The sequence below is a fragment of the Egretta garzetta genome, unplaced genomic scaffold, assembly GCF_000687185.1.
Source record: "Egretta garzetta isolate BGI_Z169 unplaced genomic scaffold, ASM68718v1 scaffold702, whole genome shotgun sequence".
Classification (NCBI taxonomy): Eukaryota; Metazoa; Chordata; class Aves; order Pelecaniformes; family Ardeidae; genus Egretta; species Egretta garzetta.
The window spans coordinates 751625-773098 of record NW_009258908.1 but is presented as its reverse complement, the minus strand read 5'-3'; the positions used below and the strand labels follow the sequence as shown (position 1 = coordinate 773098).

Sequence of the window (21474 nt, the reverse complement as noted above, 5' to 3'; positions counted from 1 at the left end):
ATGAGTTTTGAGTTCTTCTGGAGTGACTTGTGTAAGATGTGTCAGAACCTCTAATGGAAATCACTGCATAAAGCATGATGAGAAGTTACTCAAAGTAGCCAACAAACTTTTTTCTTTCAAAAATCATACTGTTAGAGGCAATCCTACCATTCAATGAATGGCATTATTCTGAAAACTCAGTCTAGGCTTTTCATTGTGGCCTAGTACAGATGGGCACTTTCATCCCATCAAAGTTTCTCAGTCCTCTGGCTTCTTTTTGGAAATCTAAGCCTGAGAGCACATTTCTAAGATGGAAACAGCCACAGGGATGGATCAGAGCCTGAGCACAGAGGGAAGTGTTAACACTGTCTAGCTGTAGCTATCTGAAAAATCCTGTGAAATATGGAGGCCCCTATGTGTCTCTGTTCATTATGTAGGGGTGGGATTCATTTCCTTTATTTTTAGCATTTAGAAGTCAGAGGAAGAAGTCTGAGCTGGTTTTCTTTTAGGGCCAGTAGAGAAAAATGGGCAGGCAAAGAGTGTGGGTCACCCAGCTGGTCCAAGGCAGGTATCCAGATCGTTGTTGCTTTCCCCTGACTACACAGGGAGGCTAAGTGACAAGCTCAGGGTAGGCATCTAAGTCTTAGACACTTAATCCTTAGATTAATCTCATCTGTATGCTCCTCACTCCAGATGCTCCCATTTGCATTTAAGTTAGATGCCTGAAGACTCCAAGAAGATGGTAAGCTGAAGTGAACATGAAGGCAGAGCCCCCATAGTGCAGACTGTGATTGCTCGGGAACCTGCAAGGCACCTGGCCCCTGCTGCAAGGCAAAGTAGAACAATAAACCAAAATATGATGTATACTGAGAGAATTAGTAATTTCCCAAAGCACATCATAAATAGTATATTTATAACATTAATTAAATGTCAGCAACTAAAATTATTTATAATAGAGATGTGAGAACTCAATAGTCTATTAGTGAAGTCAGCTTGCTTCATTCCATGACTGGACAAAGACTTATTACACTGCATGTGAAAGTCTTAAACAGTTGCTGGTTTAGAAAAGTTTCTTTCCGAGTTGTCTGCATAGCATTAATGAATGTGCTATAGAGTATAGCTTATGAGAGAAAACTCAGTTTGTCTTGACTCCTCTCTGACATATTTCCCATATAAACAAGAATAAAAATCCTTATTTGTATCCTAATGAAATAATAATATACAATGTTAAAGAGAGCTCCAGAAAACCTACATCTCAATATCTTTTAGGGTTGGGTTTCTCAACAGAGTGTAAAGCAAAGACTAGCTGCAGGACTGAAGGCCAACAGGTTGCTGTCTTTATGAGCAATGACGCCTACATCCCTACATGTAAACAAAACAGGATGTTGGCATGAGCCCTGTCCTACAGTTTCCCATACTACTGAACCATTAGCAAAACTCTTGGCAGTTTTGGCCTGTGTACAAATGGCTCACTGGTCCCTAGATGAGAGCATACACCATGCCAAGGACCATTCCTAAAAGTAGTGTGAATGAGTTTCTACCAATTTGGTCTCCTTCCACCCAACTCTGTCCTCCACTGTGTTTCCAGCAGGCTTTGCATGCTCATGGGTGCTAACACATCCTAATGCCACACCTCATGGCATTAACATATCCCCTAATTTTCAGGCTTTAAACTCTGAGCAGAGACCACACAAAATAACACGTGTTTACTGTGAGTGTGGTCAGACTATGTCACTTGGCCTCAGGGGTAGAGAACAGTCCCTAACGCTGTTTTATTTAGCCATACTGAGATACCCAGTGCCTCTGCTGCCTTTAGCAGGGAAGGTCTATTTTCCAGCAGCTGAAAATCTGTATCTTTGACCATGGGAAAGCTTTTCTGTTTCTTCTCCAACTGTGCTCTTGAGCCTACAGTCTCAAGAGCTGGTTACCCAGAGCTGGTCAGGTCATTCTTTTCTCATACAGCAACCATTTACTCATGGAGTACTCAGCTGGACCAGTCAACAAATGACTGAGGAAGGAAAGACCAGTTATTATTACCTGTTGTTTTTGTGATTTGGATCCCATTTCATGAGGCTATGAACACCCATCAGCCAATCAAAATTAATAATATAGCAGGTCACTGCCAAACTCCATTGTTATTATGCTTAAGTTCTATTTTCTTTTCCTCTTCTTTTACCCTCCTTCCTGAGTTTCCTCTGAGGTGACTGTGCCCACCCCTTGTTGCCTCTTTGTCCTCAAGGTCATGCATCATGAAGACTTCTTTTCACCCAATAGACTGAAGGGTAAATCAATCAAGAGAATTCAAGGCCTTCCATTCCCCATGAGCAACGAACCTGCCCCCTGTAACTTCTCCTGGTCCTCTTGGTAGCTGTTGTCCATTTAATAAACATCGTAGCAAGGTAGTGTCTCTTTATCATCTCCCTTCAGATTCCAGGACTCTGTCTTGTACATTAAAGGTTTGGAGCCACAGGGTGTGCCAAAAGCTGGGTCATATGTTTTGCTATGATGTTCCTACTATTTCAGCTTTGTCTATAAAGGGCAAATGGTAAATCATCTTCCTGAGAGTTAATGGAGCATTTCTGCAGCAAGAGGAAAAAGTGAAAAAGTTTCAGAAGAGTGGCTTATTATCTCAGTCAGCCAAAATTCACCCTGCCTATCACCTGCCTAGGAGTCTTCATTTTCCTTTCTTTATTCTTCAAGTTATTTTTTTCCTTAGTTTTTCTTCACTTTATAAGCTTTCCTGTAATTCTGTTGCTTCAGTTTCAGATCAACACCCCATTTCAGCTCTTCAATTAAAATATTTTGAACTTTAGCATTAAAAGCAGGGTACCTGTCTAGCATCTTTCTCATGTAGGTTTCTAAGCTCTTTGCAGACAGTAATTAACTGAACCTGACAACAATCCTGGAAGTTTATGTTAGTGGAGACACAGAGTGCCTGAATGGCCACATATTTAATTAGTGGCAGAGCTAGAAAGACAGCCTGGGAGTCCTGACTCCTCATACCTTGATTTGACCATCTGATGTTGTCTCACACAAAGCACAGAAAAATATGGATTAGGCTACGCCTCTCCCCATCTCTCCTCATTTTATTGTAATTATCTGTCCATATTTAATCTACTTTGTGAATGCCAGATACCCCACCAATCTTTTCTGGTTAATGCTCTGTGATACTCTGATTATTCTGTAATACTCTGTCTTCTGGTTCTATCCTTTCCCTTGAGATATACACCCCTGCCTGCTGTAACGTGGTGGAAAACAGGAGCGGGTTGTTAATGATTATTCAAGGCTCACCTTCAGCTACCCCAACCGGTCCATCCAGCAAAGTAACTCAATATTTTTTCTTTCTCCTATTTGAAGTTATTCAAAGCAGGGACATCTTTGACTGGGGGGTGGTTTGTTGAGCATTGCAGTACTCCTTGCTTGCAGTGAGGTTTATATGCACATCTGAGCTGATTTTCCCTCCAACACGTGCCCAAAGTCTACACCATTCCTAAATCACTGTTAAGCACACACCTTTCTCAGACATTCTCACAAGTTTAAATTTATCTCTGACTTCAGCTAGGGACAATACCTTATGACAGGGAACATGTACATCTCTTCCCCATCTATCCCACGTACTTGTATGGCTCCTGATTTGTTGCTTTCTTGATTAAGCTTTTGTGTTCCCTTTTGCATGCTTGGAGTGGACTGGGGGCCAGCTGGAGGGATGGGGAGATGGTGCTGCAGCGAGCATAGGCCGGTGGGCTCAGGACACTTGCGCATGTACTTCATGCCTTCACAAGTACACATTTCAAATCACTTTGTTCACAGTTGCAAAGCAAGCTGTGACAGAGCTCATGACTGTTTCCCTGCTGCCTCTTCACGAGGTGTCTCCTTGCCACTGGGGCCAACCTTCGCCAGCCCCATGCAAGTATCTCGGTACAGCTGGGGGCAACAAACACTTGCACATACTGGATTCACTTGTCTCAGTTTCTGTGCTGTTTCCAGTGTTCATCATCCCTCCCCATATTGCCATATCCCTGACTAATTAATAAGTGAGTCGTCATCTCCCGTGGCCTCAAAATGCATTCAAACTGTCAGCAGGGCATTTATTTATTTATTTTGTTGTGGGTAAAGGCCTACTCTTCTAAACAATGAAAGGATAAATAAAATCAACTCAGACAAGGTTATTTCACATTCCTAATTTCCAACACCTTTTTTTCACTAAAGCCCCACGATGCTTGTTCATGTTCTCCCCCTTCCCTCTCCCACCCGCTAACAAAAAACAAAATACATTTTCGAATCAAGATAAAGCCATCAAAGAACTAACTAAACATGATTAGAAAGGACCTCTCCTTAATGGGAAAAAAATCATGATTTAGACCTGGCTGCTTTCCAAATATCCCTGTGCAATCAACCAGAGAAACACATTTTAGAAAACAGAATTGTAAAAGTAACTTTGAAGAATCGGTTGCCATGGAAACAGATCTGTAAATACTTAACTGCAAACATTAAGTGACACAGTGATATTCCAGAGCCCAGGATGCCTTAAAAGGATGGCAAATTTCACCCAGCTCTTTAAATAATCAACTCGGCTGTGCTTTGATTTTTCTTCTTTTTTTCCCCCTTTCCTTTCTTTTTTTTTACACTATTCAGTGCAATCGCATCCCTGTTCTCAGGCATGTGTAATAATAGAAATGCCAGAACTATTTTATAAAAGAGAGTCCTGATCTTTTATAACATGGAGGCAGAGAGGGAGGAAGGAGCACCAAATACAGAGTCAGAGCAACCTGTGGAGTCTGAAAATGTAGCCCAGAGTCATTCTGTTTCCCTGTAACTGCAGGGTCAGAAGAAAGCATGATTGATTGTGGCTTTTCACTGCAAGAAAAAACCACAAACGACCAGCAATTTCTTGTCATCTGCCAGGGAAGAATCAGATGCAAGGAAATAAAAGGGTTATGGGCAATTTTAATTTAAACAAGTGGGTTCATTTATGTTGTGCCCTAACCTTAAATCTTTGCTCAGATTTAACTCCCTCCTGGGTTCCCCAATACATTTCAGGACCGAACTCCTGTTGCCTTCGGTGGAGTAAGAGTGCCCTGCTCCCTTGGGGAGTTGGGGCCCCTCTTCTTTCTTGTCATGGAGCATCAATGCCCCAAGGGCTTATCTGGTTCAGTCAAAAGGGTGGCTTCATCTGAAAGCCTCAGGTGTTTGACGGGCAAAACCGCTCCCCCCATGCTAAGATCAAAAAAGTCAACAGCACTGGTGTTTCCTCCTGAGAGAACAGTGAGGGGTGGCTGCTGATAGACCTTTCCCTGGCTGTAGGCACTGATTACAGAAGACTGCAAGCCTGCTTCTCTGAGATTTTAAATGTGTTGAATTTTCAGACATACTTGAAAAGGTCTACCTGTTCTCCTCAGCCTAAAGGGAGGTGAGATGGGTCATCAGTACTGTAGTGCTAAGGATAACTTAAGGGATGGCCATGACCCAGTGTGTGAGTGCACAGTGGACTGTAGTTAAATATCTAGTCCCATCAGATGCCTCTTAATGGCCTTGTTCACCTATTTGAAGTTTGGGCAATATAGGTTTTACTGCAGTTTTAAACCTTCAATGGGCAGAAGCTGACTGCAGGTTAATTTAACTTGTAGAAATCTTTTGGGCAAGGTGATTCCTCTTTGGCTTCTGACATTATATTCAGAGCCTATGAGCATCCTTACACTGCTAAAATAGCATATGGCTTTTCCAGAGTGAGGGGCTAGGGGAGAGGAGAAGATTTTTTTCCCACTACAACTCTGCTGTTGGCAAGCACTTGGATTTGAACCAGAGATCCTCACTGTTGAGCAACAGCCTGTGAGTATCTGCAAACACGAGTTTAGCTGTCGCTTTAGGAGGACCTTTAATAACCTGCTTGTTTTCATCGTTCTGGTTGGGTTTGAGGTTTTCTCTTCCCTGTGGGCTGGCTATGTTATCCCACTGAAAGCTGAGCAGTATTATCCTTTAAGCTGATTTCTCTGCCCAGCTTAGGAAAAGAAGGGACAGGGAGAGGAAGGAAAAAAATGTAGAGGCCAAGGATGCGACAAAAACCAGGAGGGGACAGAGAAATGCAGTTTGAAAGGAGCCCTGATCTCTAGAGCGATCACCTTTTTCTTACACATTTTATTTGCTGCAAGTCTGTACAGCTGTAAGAGATTCGTCTCTCCTCTGTTTAGTCTTGGGGGTTACTGAAACGAACAGCAAAACACAGATAGAGGGATAAACCTAGATATAGATAAGTTAGCAATCAATTTATATATATAGATATATAATTTTTTTTAAGAGGTGTCTTTATCTCTGTTAGCTGAAAAGTTCCCACCTGGATCTCTCCTCTGCCCAGCCTGCCTATCTCTGTCTCTCACATACATGCCATCTGCCTGGGAACCTCTGAGAGAAATCTGTGTGATCTTTGTGGAAGGAAAGAGAGGAAAAAGCACATTTTCCTTTGCTCCCCTCCACTCCCTCCTGCCTCCTCCTCTGGGTGTATGTTTCAAGGAGATGTCTGTGTGGCAGGCAGAGCCCAGCACAGGGCAGGGAGAGGAGAGGTGGTTCTCATTTGCAAAATCCGTGGTGTTTTCATCCTTGGCATGGTGGTGATGGGGTGGGGGAGAGGAAGGGGGTATGGCATGTCACTTCACTTTATCACTGCCTGGGCTCTCGCCTTGTCATTCGGCACTTGCCATGAATCTAAAGAGAGTTTGGCCTTAATAACTTCACACAAGTACTGCATTGCCAGTGACTTTAGAGACGGGTGGCAGCAAGCAAGGAATTATAATGAATTGCTGCAAATGCCTTCTTCACACAAATTACAGTTATTTTCCTCTGAGCCTGCATGCCTTCCAACATCAGGATTTTGGTTCAGAAGATAGGGTTGGGTGTTTATGTGCCTAGGAAGAGAGATATATGTTTTACTATCACACTTGGACCCCTCCACCCCTTTCTTTCCCCACTGCCTCCTCAGTTTTTTTTAATTTGTTTCTTTCAGATATTTTTTTCTTATGTGCAGTCAGAAAACTAGTTTTTCTGCTGAAAGCAATACACTGCTCACAAGTCATCCTGCACTTCAACAGAGAGTGGAAGGAAGTTGGTCCTTGTTGTGACTGCAAAAAATTTAATTTGGGCTTAACATCTTCTTCTGCCACCATAGTCACCCAGACTGGACTGTGAAGATCTCCTTCTCCACTGAGGACCATGCCACATGGCTGTTAGGCTGTCCTGATAGGTGTGCCCTGGCGAAGGTGCTCTTAAACGTCATGACTGTCTTCATGAGGGCAGTAGTTTTGGTCTCAGAAGGGTTGGAAACTGGTCCTGCAAGCATAGCCCAGATGCTCAGCACCCAGAGTGCCCGTAACTGGGGCTCCAGGAAAGAAGATTCAGATTGACTGTCATTGTTGCTTGTAGGTGGAATGAGCTAGTTGGTCTGTGGTGCCTTTGGGTTCTGGTTATTACAGAAAACAAGGTAAAGGTCTTCAAAATACAGCATGACTTCCTTTATCCTGATGCTCATGGCCATTTCTCACTTCTCCATTACGCTCTCCATTGTTTTCTTTAACAGAAATGTTAAGAGATAGTGAAGCTAAGCAGTCCTTGGCATTTCTAAAAAGGAATTGCTCCAAGTCTCCACAGATAGGTAAATTGCTGTAAAGTCTCCTTGGTGCTAACACATAGCCAAACTCTCCATCTTAATGCTCATCCTGGATCAGAAGGGATCTCTTTACTAGGGTTGAGTGCATAGCTATCCATGGGTTGAGGGCAGGAGAGTGCCTTGCTTTGTCACTCCCCTTGCTGGACAGAAGACTGGTGGTAGCATGGTCTTGGTGCCTTCTCATTGCATGGGTTCGGGCGATTTCAGTGGTGGTCTGCAGAGAGCAAAGGATGCATGCCGCACAAAATAGAGGATTACCTTCAGTGAGGTGTGAAAGGAGAATGGTTAGACAGTCACTTTATGCAGTTCTGCAAAGGTCACTCCTGTTCTTGCTGAGCATCTTCCAAAAGCACTGGAGTATATGGGAAGATTTATTTTGGCTGCCCTCTTTTTTGTTGCAGTTTTGAAACATGAGTTAGTTTCTGCACGAGTCAGAATTATAACTCTAAGTGCACATTAATCTCATCAACTTTAGGTATTTAAAAGGATCACTAAAGGGTTTTGATTGAGAACATAGGTCAGCTGAGTTTTTGGACAGTTCAGGCAGCTCCTACCTGATTCACTCTGCTTCAGTGTAATCATCCATGCAACGAGGTCTTGCTTCAACTGTTCAATGCCTAGACTGGTTTTAAAAGGTATTATTTGTGTTATTGCCCATGTTACTTGTTTAGTTAGCAGCTGTCATATGTCAGGATCAACTAAGCAATGATAATGCATGGCAGGATTATTTACATTATGCATGAGGTTATTCTTAAGCAGTTAAAAAAAAAGGGATGTGTCTGTCATTCAAGCCCATGTTATCCCGGAGGTGTACACCTGCTGCTGTTGGGTCTCAGGTGCATTCAGGACAGGCATTTGATCTTTTCCTGCTTTCATTCCTCTGCATGGAAATGGGTTAGTCGTCGTGAGGGCTGTTGTGAGACCAGACAAAGTCCAGTTACAAATTGCCCTGAGAAACAGGGGACTGAAGAGGAATATTATTAAAGAGTGAGCTATTTCAGTAAAGGCGCTGAAAGCAGCACGCTTGCATTCGCTGTGGTCCGGCGTGTCTTTGAATCCCCACCGACTTGGTTACGGGCAGGGAGAATCCGCTGCTGCTGCCGGCTCTGCGGTGTCAATGCAGTTAAAGGGACACTGCCAACACACGCTACCTCCTCAGGAACAAAATGTGAATTACAAGTAGTTTCAGGTGCTGTGTTTGCCCTTGAGTATCCCTTGCTGATTTCTGTTGCCTCGCAAACATGTTTTGAAATGCCTTTTCTTCTCCTGCTGCAATGTGAAAGCCCAACGACTGTCAGTCGCCAAATGAGTGATGCAAAGTCCATCGCTGGTAGAAGGGTGATAGTTTCACTTCGGCAGTTGCCCTGTAAGAAAGCGCGTGATGATGGTATTCTGCATCATGCGCCTTGTCAACAAATTTATCAATTAAGTTTCAAGGCAAGGAAGACATCCTCAGGCAGTATCAGTACCTGCTCTTATAGAACTTTCCCGCACATCCACTGCTGGCCTTTGTCAGAGATGGGATGTGCTAGAATGGATCTGTGGTCTGTCCCTGGGCAGCCATTTAGAGGTTATGAAGTATGGCATCTTTATTTCTTTACAGTTATGTCAAAAGCGGAGCTGGGTACTTTAGTGTTCAGATCACAATTGGATTGGGCAGGGTTAGCAGTTAAGAAAATCTATATTTAACTTAGAGGTGACTAAATATTACTGGTGCTGTCTCACAGGTATATGATATTGTAGTTACTTTTGTCCATGGCCTTAAAATCAGGAATGAAGCTCAATTTTCATCTGCAACAGGGTTGTGCCAGTGTAATCAGACTGGATTGAAATGTGGCCACATACTTTAAAGTTATCAAGCTACCAATACTAATGAGTTACCACCCATCTTTTGGGCTTCTTGCGGGGGGTTTTCCATGCAGGGGTGGAAAAGCTGTATCAGGTCAGCTGACAGAGGGCAACTGATGATGTATGGCACCAAGATCTCCGATAGAGGAGCTATGCACTAAGCACTGCAGCGTTAATTTATCCATATCAGGTGTGAGCACACAATCATATTTACATCAGTGAGCTAGTTAGCATTGCTACAAACTTTAAGTTTTAACATTGGTTTTATGTAGAATAATAGAAAATAGGTTTTCTACAACTGGGTATTAATCGCAGATTCTATCTCAACCTTAGGTTCAATCAGAAAGGTTTTGAAACATGGTTAGAGCATCAAAACCATCAAAGACATTTGAACCAGCAGAATGTAAGATCAGCAATTTGTTTCATGTGCCCAGTACTTTTGTAATCCTTTAGCTGGTGCCATACACCTGAATTACTCTACCATTTAACTAGGGCCTTACCTAAACTAGTTACACTAAATGCTATTATTCCTTTAAGAGGGCAACTGATTCCACCTTATTTTAAGACTTCCTAAATGAACGAAGCAGAAGTAGAAATGTCCTCACAGTCTTCTGCCTTGCTCTAACAAAACGAACCTAAATAGGAAAGCTGACTTAAGCAATTACAGTTTTGTCAACATTTGGTTTTGTCCTGAATTGGAATGAAAACACAGAATATCAAAACCCTATCTTGGCACAAGGAGTTCCAGAAATGCTGAAACTTTTTAGCCTGACATCTTTGATTGAAGAAGAACATTTAGACTTTTCTCAAATTGAAATTCAATTTCCAGGCGGCCAGACCTGAGCTGTCGCAGTGCCTCAGGCAAATGCTGTGGATGGGGGGCACCATGGGATTTGTATCCTGGCAGGGGAGCCCAGCCCTGTGAAGGATGGGGACGTCAGACAGCTAAACTATTGCCCTCACAAGAAATGGCTCTCAGCATTATTATTTGAATTGTGGGAAGATTCCACTTTCATCAGAAGTCCTTCAATTATCTTTTTTCAAACAACAGAAAATTATCCCCATTTAAAGGAGAAAATGATCTGTGGGCTTAGCAGAGAAAAGGGGACATTTGACCGAAAACACATTCTTGAAAGGTAGAATTAAGTGTTTTGTGCATAATTTTGAAGAAAAAAAAAAAAACAAACCACAAAAAACGCCTGTTTGTTATATTTGATGTGGCGTTTGGGTTTTCAGTCAGTTTCACAAATGCTTTTCTATAAAGCGTCTTCTCTACTAGATCTTGAGACATTAATGGCAGGGCACACACTTATTTTCTGTTGCATAATTTATGATGAAGCGTTATTACTAATTAAATGCAATAATAATTATTAATGCAGTCCTCAAGCTTGAGAAAACTCAGTGACTTGAGCAATTCAGGTAGCTTCATTTAGACTCCCCATGTAAGTCTTTGTCTTCAAAAAAAAGAAAAAACCCTGATGTTTCACAGATTTTTTTTTTCCAAAGTGTTATGAGTTACATCTCACCGGTAAGGTGAGCAGGAGCAGTCCAGGAAAGGGTACTGATGAGTATTCTCTACAAAGTGAGGAGCTTCACAGCTGTGGATGTACATCACACACAATTACAGGTCCTAAATCCGTTAGCTCAGGAGAGGGGAAAGAGCCATATTTCATAGCTGTGAGGTTCTTGAATCTAGCAAAAGAACAGTAATTAGAAGTAGATTCCACTAGCTTCCTAGGTAAATGCCTGCCTTCTTTACAGAGGAACCTTTCTTTATGTCTCCTTCTAATCCTTCCCTGTTTCTTTTTAATTTGCTATTACCACCATTAGGCAGAAGTGGTAGGAAAAAAGTTACCCCCACACCTGCCATGGTGACACTAAGATGTGCATTGTCCTCTTCTGCCTTCTCCATGCTGGCTCAGCCAAGTTTTTAACACCAAGCAGGCAGATTGGCAGTGATGGTGGTGCTAGCGGTGGTGGTAAATACAGTAAGAAGGAAGAAAAACAATTAAAGGTGTGACTTGGTGAACTCAACTCATTCCTCTAGTCCATTGGAGCAAGTGAGGAGGAAAAAAGACTCTGTGAAGGGATTTTAAGGAAATGGGAAAGGCAAAAGGGAAAGTGCTGGGTGGGTTGGAAAACATTTTTAGGATGTGTGGAAACACAGATTTGCAAAAGAAAGACATGGGTGTATTGTGTGGTGCCATGTGGATTTTCAAGAGAGAGAGAGATGTATATGAGCAGGTTCCCCTCCATCTTCTCTTCCCACTGTTTTGCTGAAGTCCCATCTTCAGTGAGGCATGGGGAAAGCTGAGCCTGCTATTGGTAAGGCAGAGCAGGGACGCTCAGTCCTAGATGGAAATCAGGCAGAGGGAATGCTTGGTCAGCTTAGCTTTGAATGAGAAAGAAAGAAGCCAAGAGGCAGAGAGAGAGGAGGGGACAGAAGAGGAGAGGGAATCTTGGATGCTTTGTTAATTTAAAAGTGCAGTAGCACAGCAGACCCTGTACTTGATGTCACCGATATGAATTTCAGGCCTTTCCTTCTCAGAGAGCAACAGAGAAGGAAACAAGAAAGGCAGAGGTGACATTTAACCTTTCCCTCCCTAAAGAGCAGAGGGAAAGGGCTGTCAGATGCAAGGAGGTCAAAGGAGCTCTGACCGTTACCACCCACCACTGGGAGAAAGGCTCATCCCTGCTTGTGTTTTGTACAAGACAAAGAAATCTTGATGGAAAGAAAGCCCATTACATATCTTGCTGTAATGGATTTTAAACGCCTTTATTTACCAGCAGTGCTAATAACTTCCTGTTGATATCAAGGCATCACCAGCTAAAGATAAAGGAATCTCCCAACTGATGGTGCATGAGGTCAGGAAAAGATTCTCTTGCTCTCTCTGTCTAGCTTTGCATAATTGACCCAGTGAATTACGGGGGTGAAATGGGGAGATCACCATCTTTCAAGGCAGCAAGCGCCATCTGGGCAGAAGACAAGGACCAACACTGTACAGCTCAGTACAGCAAATTCTTTTGTCCCTTTTAATACCCACAACATTTCAGCTGAAGAGACATTGCTTTGGATATTGAGGTACATGCTTTTTCAAGCAAAGGGTAGGGGGTTCAGTGAGAAAGATTAGGGGTGAACCACAGGAGCCCATCTCTGCTTAATTTTGTTTCACTTAAGCTAAGTATTGACTGAGATACAAATAGATGCACATTTTGACAGTTAGCCAAATATGGTCCCAGAGGTGATGACCCCAGATTCCCCAAACCTTTCCTACTTTTAGGAATGCAGTTAGGTCCTTCACCTGAGGTAGGTATTCTCAGAACCATGTCTTCTGCATTTGTATGACCTTTTCCAAGTCCATGTGCAGGGCACAAAGAGAGCCTGGGCTCCTATTGTCTTCCTTGGCAATCTAGGGAGGAGGGTAACCTCTGGACTTCCTCACATCAAGCTTTTGTCTTTGGCCCCCTTGGGATCATGGAAAGCCCCTGAAACAAGTTCTGTGATCTGCTATCAGTATCTTTCTCACTAGGCATGTGAATTCCCTAACTATTGTACAACAGACAAGAGGAAATGACACAAATCTTGGCGCTTTACAAGAAAAATCTCCAAAGCCTTTCATGGTTTCATGACTGTGCCAACCTGCAGATGTTCAAAAGTGATGAATAAGACCCCCTAAAAATCATAACACTGATCAGCTTAAAAATCATTCCTTTATTTTTTCTTTTTCAATGGTTACATTTGTGGCTTCTTTTCACTTCTTTTCTGGTTTTCAAGTCTTCAGAGCTCAGGAGTTGGTTCACATTTTCAACAATTTTTTTTTCACAGCAATTCATGTCTGGAAAGGTATTTATTTTTTAACTGAAAGCTGTGATTTGCACACATAACAGCAGAACTCTGGGAGGAATCATGGATCAACACAAAATATCCTGATGCTCAAAGAAGTTGCTGGAGTTGGTAATACGGATTCCTGACTGCTCTTCTAGTGGGTTCTTTGAAACCAATACGTATGTTTTTAAGGACATTAGAAATTCAAACAGAAAAAAATCTTGATAAAAGGAGCTATTAGCAACTAACTGGTCTACTATGACAAAGATGGTTCTTAAGCTTTGTAAGGATTTGTGGGAAATTATTTTTCATGAGGTATGTGCTAGTGATTTCTTTGTGGCTTGCATCCATGAGGAGGATATGTACAACTTCTAAAGTGTTCCTGGAGATATTCACTATGAATTAATGTAAGAATTCACGAAGTTTAGCAACAATTTTCTTTATCTCTGAGCAACGTCTCAGATGTATTTCGTTTGCATTGTAAGTGTAAAAGGCAGTGGCCACACGATGAACCTGGAGGGCGGGGGCTTGGATATTTTTTTTTTCCCCACTGCTAAAAAGAAGGGTTACCTCATAAAATGGCCAAAAAACAGCTGAAGATGAAAAGACAAAGCCTACGGGACATGCCGCAGAGAGTCCTCTGAAAGGACCCAGTTGCTTAAGAAAGACCCTTTGAATGATCAATTCCCTTATGTTCATTGATTTTGTCCTGGTTTTCCCTTATCTTTCCTTTCCTGTTGATATCTCTTTAATTGATTCCTGATTACAGATTACTCCAGTTACAAACTGTTATTTGTCAAACAATGGAGCCAAGGTTCTCTCTGTGGCTTGGGGAAACGCATGCAGCTTTTGATAATTTCAGGAGGTTCGAACTGAACAAGCTGCAGAGAACATAAGACGGTCTGGTGGTAATTGGTAAAGAAGGAGTCTGTACAGACTCATCTTCAAGCAACTACCTTGTTTACACTCCCCGGCCTTTATACTGCTAGGAAATCCTGTATCCTGAAAGAATTACAATGCAGTAGAATCTGCAACTGAGTTCAAAATGTGCTTCTTGGACTCATTATCAACTCCAGCTCTGTTTGCAATGCTTAGCATATAAATTATTTAAATTAAACTAACTACATAAATTATTCAAGTTTTTTTTCCCCCTTATCTTTAACAGACACTGCAGAAAGTTCAGTGCTAGTGGTGTTACACTTCACTGCCAATCAGATAGGAGTGCTAAAGGTATCTCACAACACTGGCAGTGTCCAAATGACCATGAGACTCTTGGAAGGCAGCTACCAAAAGCTGAATGATGGTCGCACTGGAACAGCTCATGACCAAGGATGGGCTGTTCTGCTCACCAGGGTAAATAAGGAGGGAGTTGTAAAGGGAATTACAGGAGGGTTGGTTGTTCTGGAATTGGTACAAGCTAATCCTGTTAAATGCTTTGTGTTTTGCCTCTGGATGCCTTTGGCTTGTTGCTCCTGCTATGGGGAACCTGAGGTGGTCAATAGCCATACTGTGAGCAAGCCTATTGCAGTGTCAAGGGAGACTCTTGCCTTACAAGACATCATCCTGACCTGGGTCTCTTCTCTCCTGGTGAAGTACTTGGAAGGATGAACAAGAATGTGGTCTTGATCTCTACTGTCTTCTCCTTTCCTGTCATCTGCTGTGGCCAGTCCACGGTGACTAGAATGAAGCTCTGACTTGAAAACATGTGCAATCAGACTGTTTCTTTAGGGCCTCAGCCAGACATCTGGTTTAGGTGCCTGGAGTAGACAGTTATGGCTCCCAACTCCAAGAGAGCAATAAACTAGAGAGCCTGCTTTAGAGGGAGGCTGTCAAAGGCTGGTTCCTAGGCAGCCATCAGAGAGAGGCAGCAATGAAGTGTAATTATAATAGGAAACCTCAACACGGCCCTTAGTTTCAATGGAAGCTGTCTGAATTATTCTTTGTATACAGACCTTTTCTTTCATGTTTTATTCTCACTATTCTTTTAATTTCACATTTCAAATGTGATTTAAGAAAGCAGCCTCCACCAGGTCTCCTGATATTGCTCTGATTGATTTGTAAATCTGTGAGGTCTGGGTTGAGTTAGATTTCTGACTGTGCCCAGACATTGTGATACATCACAGCTGTGGAGTTTGTGGGGGCCTATTTCTGCTGTGAGGAAACAAATACATTCTTTTGTTTGTCACAGTCCCCATGGACCATCCTTGTGATGGCTCAGTACTGACCCAAACAATACAAGACAAAATCCAACATACTGATGGCTACCTGTTTAGTCTTGAGTGTAGTTGTCAAGGACCGATACTAATCCAGGGGGCAAGAAAGTAAGATAGAGAAATATATAATGAACATATTAACCCATTTGAAGAATATATAGATGACCATGGCATGATTCTTGGTGAAGGGTGAAGGGAGTACAGATCATATGACAGGAGGACATGATGTTAAGAGAGACCTGCTGAGACATGTTGTGGAGTATCAGAGCAGCATCCCCTTCATCGCATGTCTCAAAGCATCCTACAGGCCAGATGCTGGTACCAGAGGGGAAGGGTCATGGCCTGTTTTGCCACTCCAGTGAATTTGGACCTGCTAGAAAGGCAGGCCCAGGGCTCAAATGATTTGAGTGTGATGGAGGGAGCAGACTGCCACCCTTGTGATTTCACAGTGAGTCTCATGATACTTGATGTTTTCCAATTACCCACAGCCTTTACAAGCATTTGTGCATATAACAACCTGATTTTCTTTCATTTGAAAAGTGTAAAATATTACATCTTGATCACAGAGTTGTGGAGAACAGCTGCCAAACCTGAATCCTTAAAGCACAGAAGAGCAGAAAGAAAACAAAATTGCCCAAAGTAATCCTTAAAAAAAGAAGCAGAACAAAAATAATTTTAATCCATTCTCATGATTCAGGGCAAACGGGGAGAACAGACTCTCCTATCTCATTTTTCAGCAGTTTGGGGTTGCTGAAATACAAGCGGGTGAGAGATATGTCATATTCATTATAGATGGATGTGGCATGCTTCTTTCTTTTTAGGCCAGCAAGAGATGACATTCTGTGTGTGGTGATAACTAAGAGGATAAGACGGTGTTTCTATTGGTTTCATGCTTGCCTGTATTGGACTAGATAGACGTAATCACCCTGGAGATACTGTATTTACTTCTCCTTCCTTATTTACTTTGTTTCTTTTATTTCACTTTAGGGGACTAGGCTGGAATTGACATTTCTTTCTCTCCAGCAGCCGCGTCCTCTCTCAATGCCGGGTCTCTGGGCACTGAGTTAAGCCAGACAGTAGAATGGACCTGCTGTAAATAGTGTTGATAAATTGGGTAGATAACACAGCGTGGCCTGGTTTACCCCAGTGCACAGAGTAATAAAAAGGAGCTTCCGCTGCTGAAAGGTCATCGTATCGACAAGGGGAACGATTGTGGGAATGGCGGTTGCGAGACGTTTGTCGCCAAAGCCACTTTTCTGTAGGAGATGCTGAAGGGATTATGCCTAGGCCTTTTCCTCCCTACCCTCACCCCTGAGGTCATCTGATTTAATGGTGCTGAGCATGACCACAGAGCTGAGGATCCCTGGTGCAAAACAGGCCTGAGCAGCAAGACTCCCAAAAACTCTCATGAACCAGCTAAGTCTAAAATGGCCACCTGTACAGGAGATTTTCCAACTTGGCCATATGGGATGGACCCCCCAGGAATATCCCAGTGGTCCTTAAATGCTTTCTCACCTCATCCTGTGTATCCAGGAGGCCTTAGTAAGAGGGATGGGATGGGGCTACCAATAAGCCACTATTCTCCCCGATAGTTCAGCAGTTGCATGTGGTAATTAAAAAATGGACACTTTGTATTCTGTGTTTCCATATCTCAATTCATGCAGGGAAGAGACATAATAGCCAACAGACAATCCACCCAATAGACATCACTGAAACATCATTTTGGAGGTGCCAGATCACTTGTGGCTCACAAACTTTGAGAAGGACTTGTCACATGCATCCATCACACAGCAGGCACAACAGACATCAGCCAAAGGAATAGGTCCAGTGGATAATTAGGAGTCTCAGACTAGTTTGAGGAAACCTACATCCAGAAAGCTGGTCCTGAAAACCATGCCTTCCCCTTTAAACAGCCAGAGCAAAGGTTGCATATTCAAAAGCACCAAATCAGAGATGATAGAACAGAGAGAACAGTGGGGCTGACATGTGTCCACAAATAACAGCAAATGGAATAATCTCTGAGGCCTTGCCTAGACTTGCAGTCCTCTTCATGTCACAACACTTTTAAACAGCTCTTCAATTAACATACCCAATATCAGGACTGGAAATTCAAGTCTAATAAGGTCTTATTGAAAAGAAGGCATACAGCCCACTGACTGAATGCAATGGACCATGCCAGTTGGCACCAGGATGTGATATGATTATATGATAACTGCTATTCTGAGCCATATTGAAGGTTCATGTAGTCCAATAGCCTTCCCTGACATTGGCCAGTAGAGCTCGCTTAGGAAAACTATCACAACAAACTGCTTGTGCAGTGATTTTTGCCCCAGTTGCTCTTCCAGCCTCCAGCACTCCAGACCTTATGGGATTCCTAAACCGGACTTGTACATAAAGCACTTTGTACAACAATGGGAAAGTATCCTTAAAGTGAAGGTATTGCTACTTGGTTGAGGAAAAGATTTGTTGTCCCCAAAGAAGCTAAACAAATATGACAAGGTATTAATTCTATCATTTTATTTCAAGAGTGGTGTCTGTGGTGTTTTAGGAAAGGAAGTATTTATAGAGTAGAGTTTCTTAGCTCTATAATGCAGCATGTTGCCCTAACGTTATTACACCAGAGGTGGGTTTCTGAATCAGGGGAGCAATGGGCTTTGCTACTTAATCTGGTTTTTGACTGTTTACTTGGCTACAATATTGGCTTAATAGCAGATTCCGGCAGCATTCATGGCCTGCTCCCAGCTAAATGTTGAACTCTCTACTGAGTTTTTTATAAACGAGAATGAGGTTTTGGGGACATTCCTATTTTGCATTGAGAATTGGCCCATACAGAAGACTGGAGTTTGATGGATCATCAGTTTGTGTCATTTACTACCATTCCAAATGCAAACTGACATGGATTTGGAAACCCCAGCTAGATGGGGAACTGCAGGGAAAGGGCCGAGTTTGGCCAGGGTGGGGAATTGTAATGCCCTGGGAAGATGACAGCAAACTGGCTCAGGGGATGTCTAAGCGAGACCCAAACAATGCCCTCTGAAAAGGCAATCTAATGATTTAATACCCCTGTTCCTCGATAGTGGTGTCATGAAGCCCAGGATGGCAATCCTTGCTTTGGCCACACAGCACTGTCTTCCAGGGAGCCAAGACCAGCTCATTAGATGGCAAGAGTTGTGCTCCTTGCAAGAAGCTGGTCCCCATCCAGTTCTGACGGTTTCAGCCAGCCTGTGCCATCTGGCTGGGACAGCTCCCCAAACACACAGAAAAGCCATTCTCAGAGCCCCAGCCACATGGAGGGAATATTTCAGAGGGCTGGAAATGGTGATCACTGTAAAGTATAGTAGCTTTTGGCTCCAGTGGCCACTTTATCACAGATGTTGCTGAGGTCCATTGTGATTTCCAGGCACTTCTAGAAAGCAAAAAAAAATGATTCAGTAATCACAAAATAAGAGCAGAAGCAGAAAACTAGAATTGGTAACCTCCCCCCTAATGATTAATTTTCTCCCCCTCCCCTGCCCCTGAATGTGTAACAGTCCCCTATATCAGCAGGATGACCTGGACCTGGGTCCCTCTGAAGTAAAGTTAGTTCAGTTCAGTCTTGCAGGAGGCTCTGACTGATGATGTGAAGGGAAATAATAGGGCCCTCAGCAACTCACCCTCACCTTATCCTCGTCCAGTGGGCAGGTATGGGCTAATGCATTCACCTCCTATTGCTAAGCAAGTCGGGGTTATAAACATGATTTTCATAATTGGGTTTTAACATACGTAGAAACCACCCAGCAGTGATAATAGCTTTGCACCAGAAGAACCTTAAGACAGAGGAGAACAGCTTCTCTGAAGTGTTAAGAATCCCAGCACATTTATCTTAATAAGTTTTATTACAGCCTGCCAGTTTAAACCTAATGACTAATTTATCGTATAAAATACCAGCAATATATTTTTTGATTTTGCTAATTAATTATCTCAAACAAAGGTGATATTTATAAAACTGTCCAGAAATGGTATGTGCATTAAAATTGCCTTGCAGCAGGAGATGAAATTATTACTAATATGGGATCAAATTATTACTGTATTGACTTAGTTACTTTATTACCTCATAATGGATTTCTTCATTATTTTCCCCGAGATTGTAGCATTCATGATTGCATTAAAGTCTGTTAATCTATGCAAATATCATTAGGAGCTACTAATAACCACAGCAACTTTCTTCCATTTCAAGGAATGTGGTAAGTACTCTCAACACATTGTTATGTTCTGTTAGTGTGATGGGATTAACTCAGCCCCTGAGTCCTTGGGACAGTGGGTGGGCAGCAGATCCCTTTCAGCCTTTTCTTCCTTAAGGATCGAAGAGGTGGAAGGTGGGAATTTGTTCTTCTGCTTAGGAAGTGGGACGAGGAGCACCATTCTCAGCTCCACCACTGCCTGATGTCAGCCGAGTCACCTGTCAGTTTGCAAAAGGGCCATGTCATATACCCTCCCCCTCTTTTTCCATACTTGCTGTTTATCCTCAAAAGCAATAGCCCAAACATGAGCACATGTGTTTTCAAACTACAGTGGGAACCAGTTGTTTTCTAAAGGACAGGTGATGGGGTCATGGCTTTTTTACATGCAGGAAGAGGCAGAAGCAAATGGGGTAGGTGAATTTTCAACATTGGGCACAGCTTTTGAGCATCCCGTGTGTGATCTAACACCTTGACGGTGATGTTTCAGAGGCGCTTAATGAACAGCTTTCAAGAGGGCTGAGTTTGCTGCAGAGCTGTAAGCGTATGTCTGTGTTTGCATTGACCACTTAAAAAAAAAAAAGGAGGCAAATATTAAGCCTTGAATTTTTCCCTTTCCAGCAGCAGTGAAAACTGAAAGATGCATGCAGAAGTAGAATAGGTAAGGAGAGTTAGGTATGCAGTAATAGGTACACATCTGTTGAATGGTATAACTATTTATCTCTATTGCTGATTAGTCCAATCTCACATTTCCCATGCTTAGATAATGAGGTTATAGACACCTTTGTAGGAAGGCACACAAAATTAAATAGAAGCAAATCAGGTTAAATTGGATCACTGAGTGACAAGGACAGAATTTCACCTCCTTACCCATATCTGTCTGTCTGTCTACTTGTCTGTCTAAATGATCTAGTTCCATAGCTTATGCGCAAGCAAGACAATCCCAAAAACAACTTCCCAGCAATGATTTCTAACTGATCAGTGCTATATTATTCCTGCAATATTAGGGCTTACATCGCGCTCTCTTGTCATTTCTGAATGGCACCTGAAGCCTCCTCTTCAAATTGACCTTAGACTGAAATCAGTTTAGGTCCAATTATAAGAGCTACTGAACTCTGGGTGCCCTTGTTTTGCTCCATCAGCACGTGCATGGCAGCTGAGAGGAAGACAGGTTTTGAAAATGTTAAAGGCTTCAGTTTTTGACACAAAAGCTGCATTCTGAACTATAAACAAGCAAAACAGGCTTGAGAAGGTGGCGAACAATCCCATAGCCCCAGGGGTTCCTAGAATCCCTCTCTTCTCCCTTAAGCAGTAACAAGAATCTCCCTCCCAAAACCTCTGGTTTAAGGAAAAAAAAAAAGAGAGAAAACCGCACAACACTGCCATGGTGTCAGAGCAAACCGGTGTTGGATCAGGCATTTGCACCTCTATAAATGGATTAACAAAATGTGATTGTTTGGTGTTTGGCTGTCAATCTGCATTTGGCTCAGAGGGGATAATTTTAACTCAGAATGTGTTAAAAAGTAATTCCGTAGATGGAAGCAGTCTTGGACCCCGTGAAACTTTCAGCTTTCGTGTTGATGAGCTGACCTTGTTTTGTTAAATGAAAGAGTCCCCAAACAGTATTCAGGAAGGGAAAAAGCAGGGTGAATCCAGAAAAAAACCACATTATTTCTTGTGTATTCTTTCCTTTTTTTCCCCTTTTTTTTTTTTTTTAAAGATGAGTGACTATCC

General features: G+C 42.5%; 1 protein-coding gene across 1 annotated transcript in view; it reads left to right on the top strand.

Annotated features, from left to right (window-relative positions):
- CELF4 (CUGBP Elav-like family member 4) overlaps positions 1-21474 on the top strand; it is a 283507-nt gene that overhangs the window by 56684 nt on the left and 205349 nt on the right. Inside the window, exon 3 of the mRNA XM_009634219.2 lies at positions 15324-15340. Coding sequence (XP_009632514.2) covers positions 15324-15340 — 17 coding nt within the window. The remainder of the gene's footprint in view (positions 1-15323; positions 15341-21474) is intronic.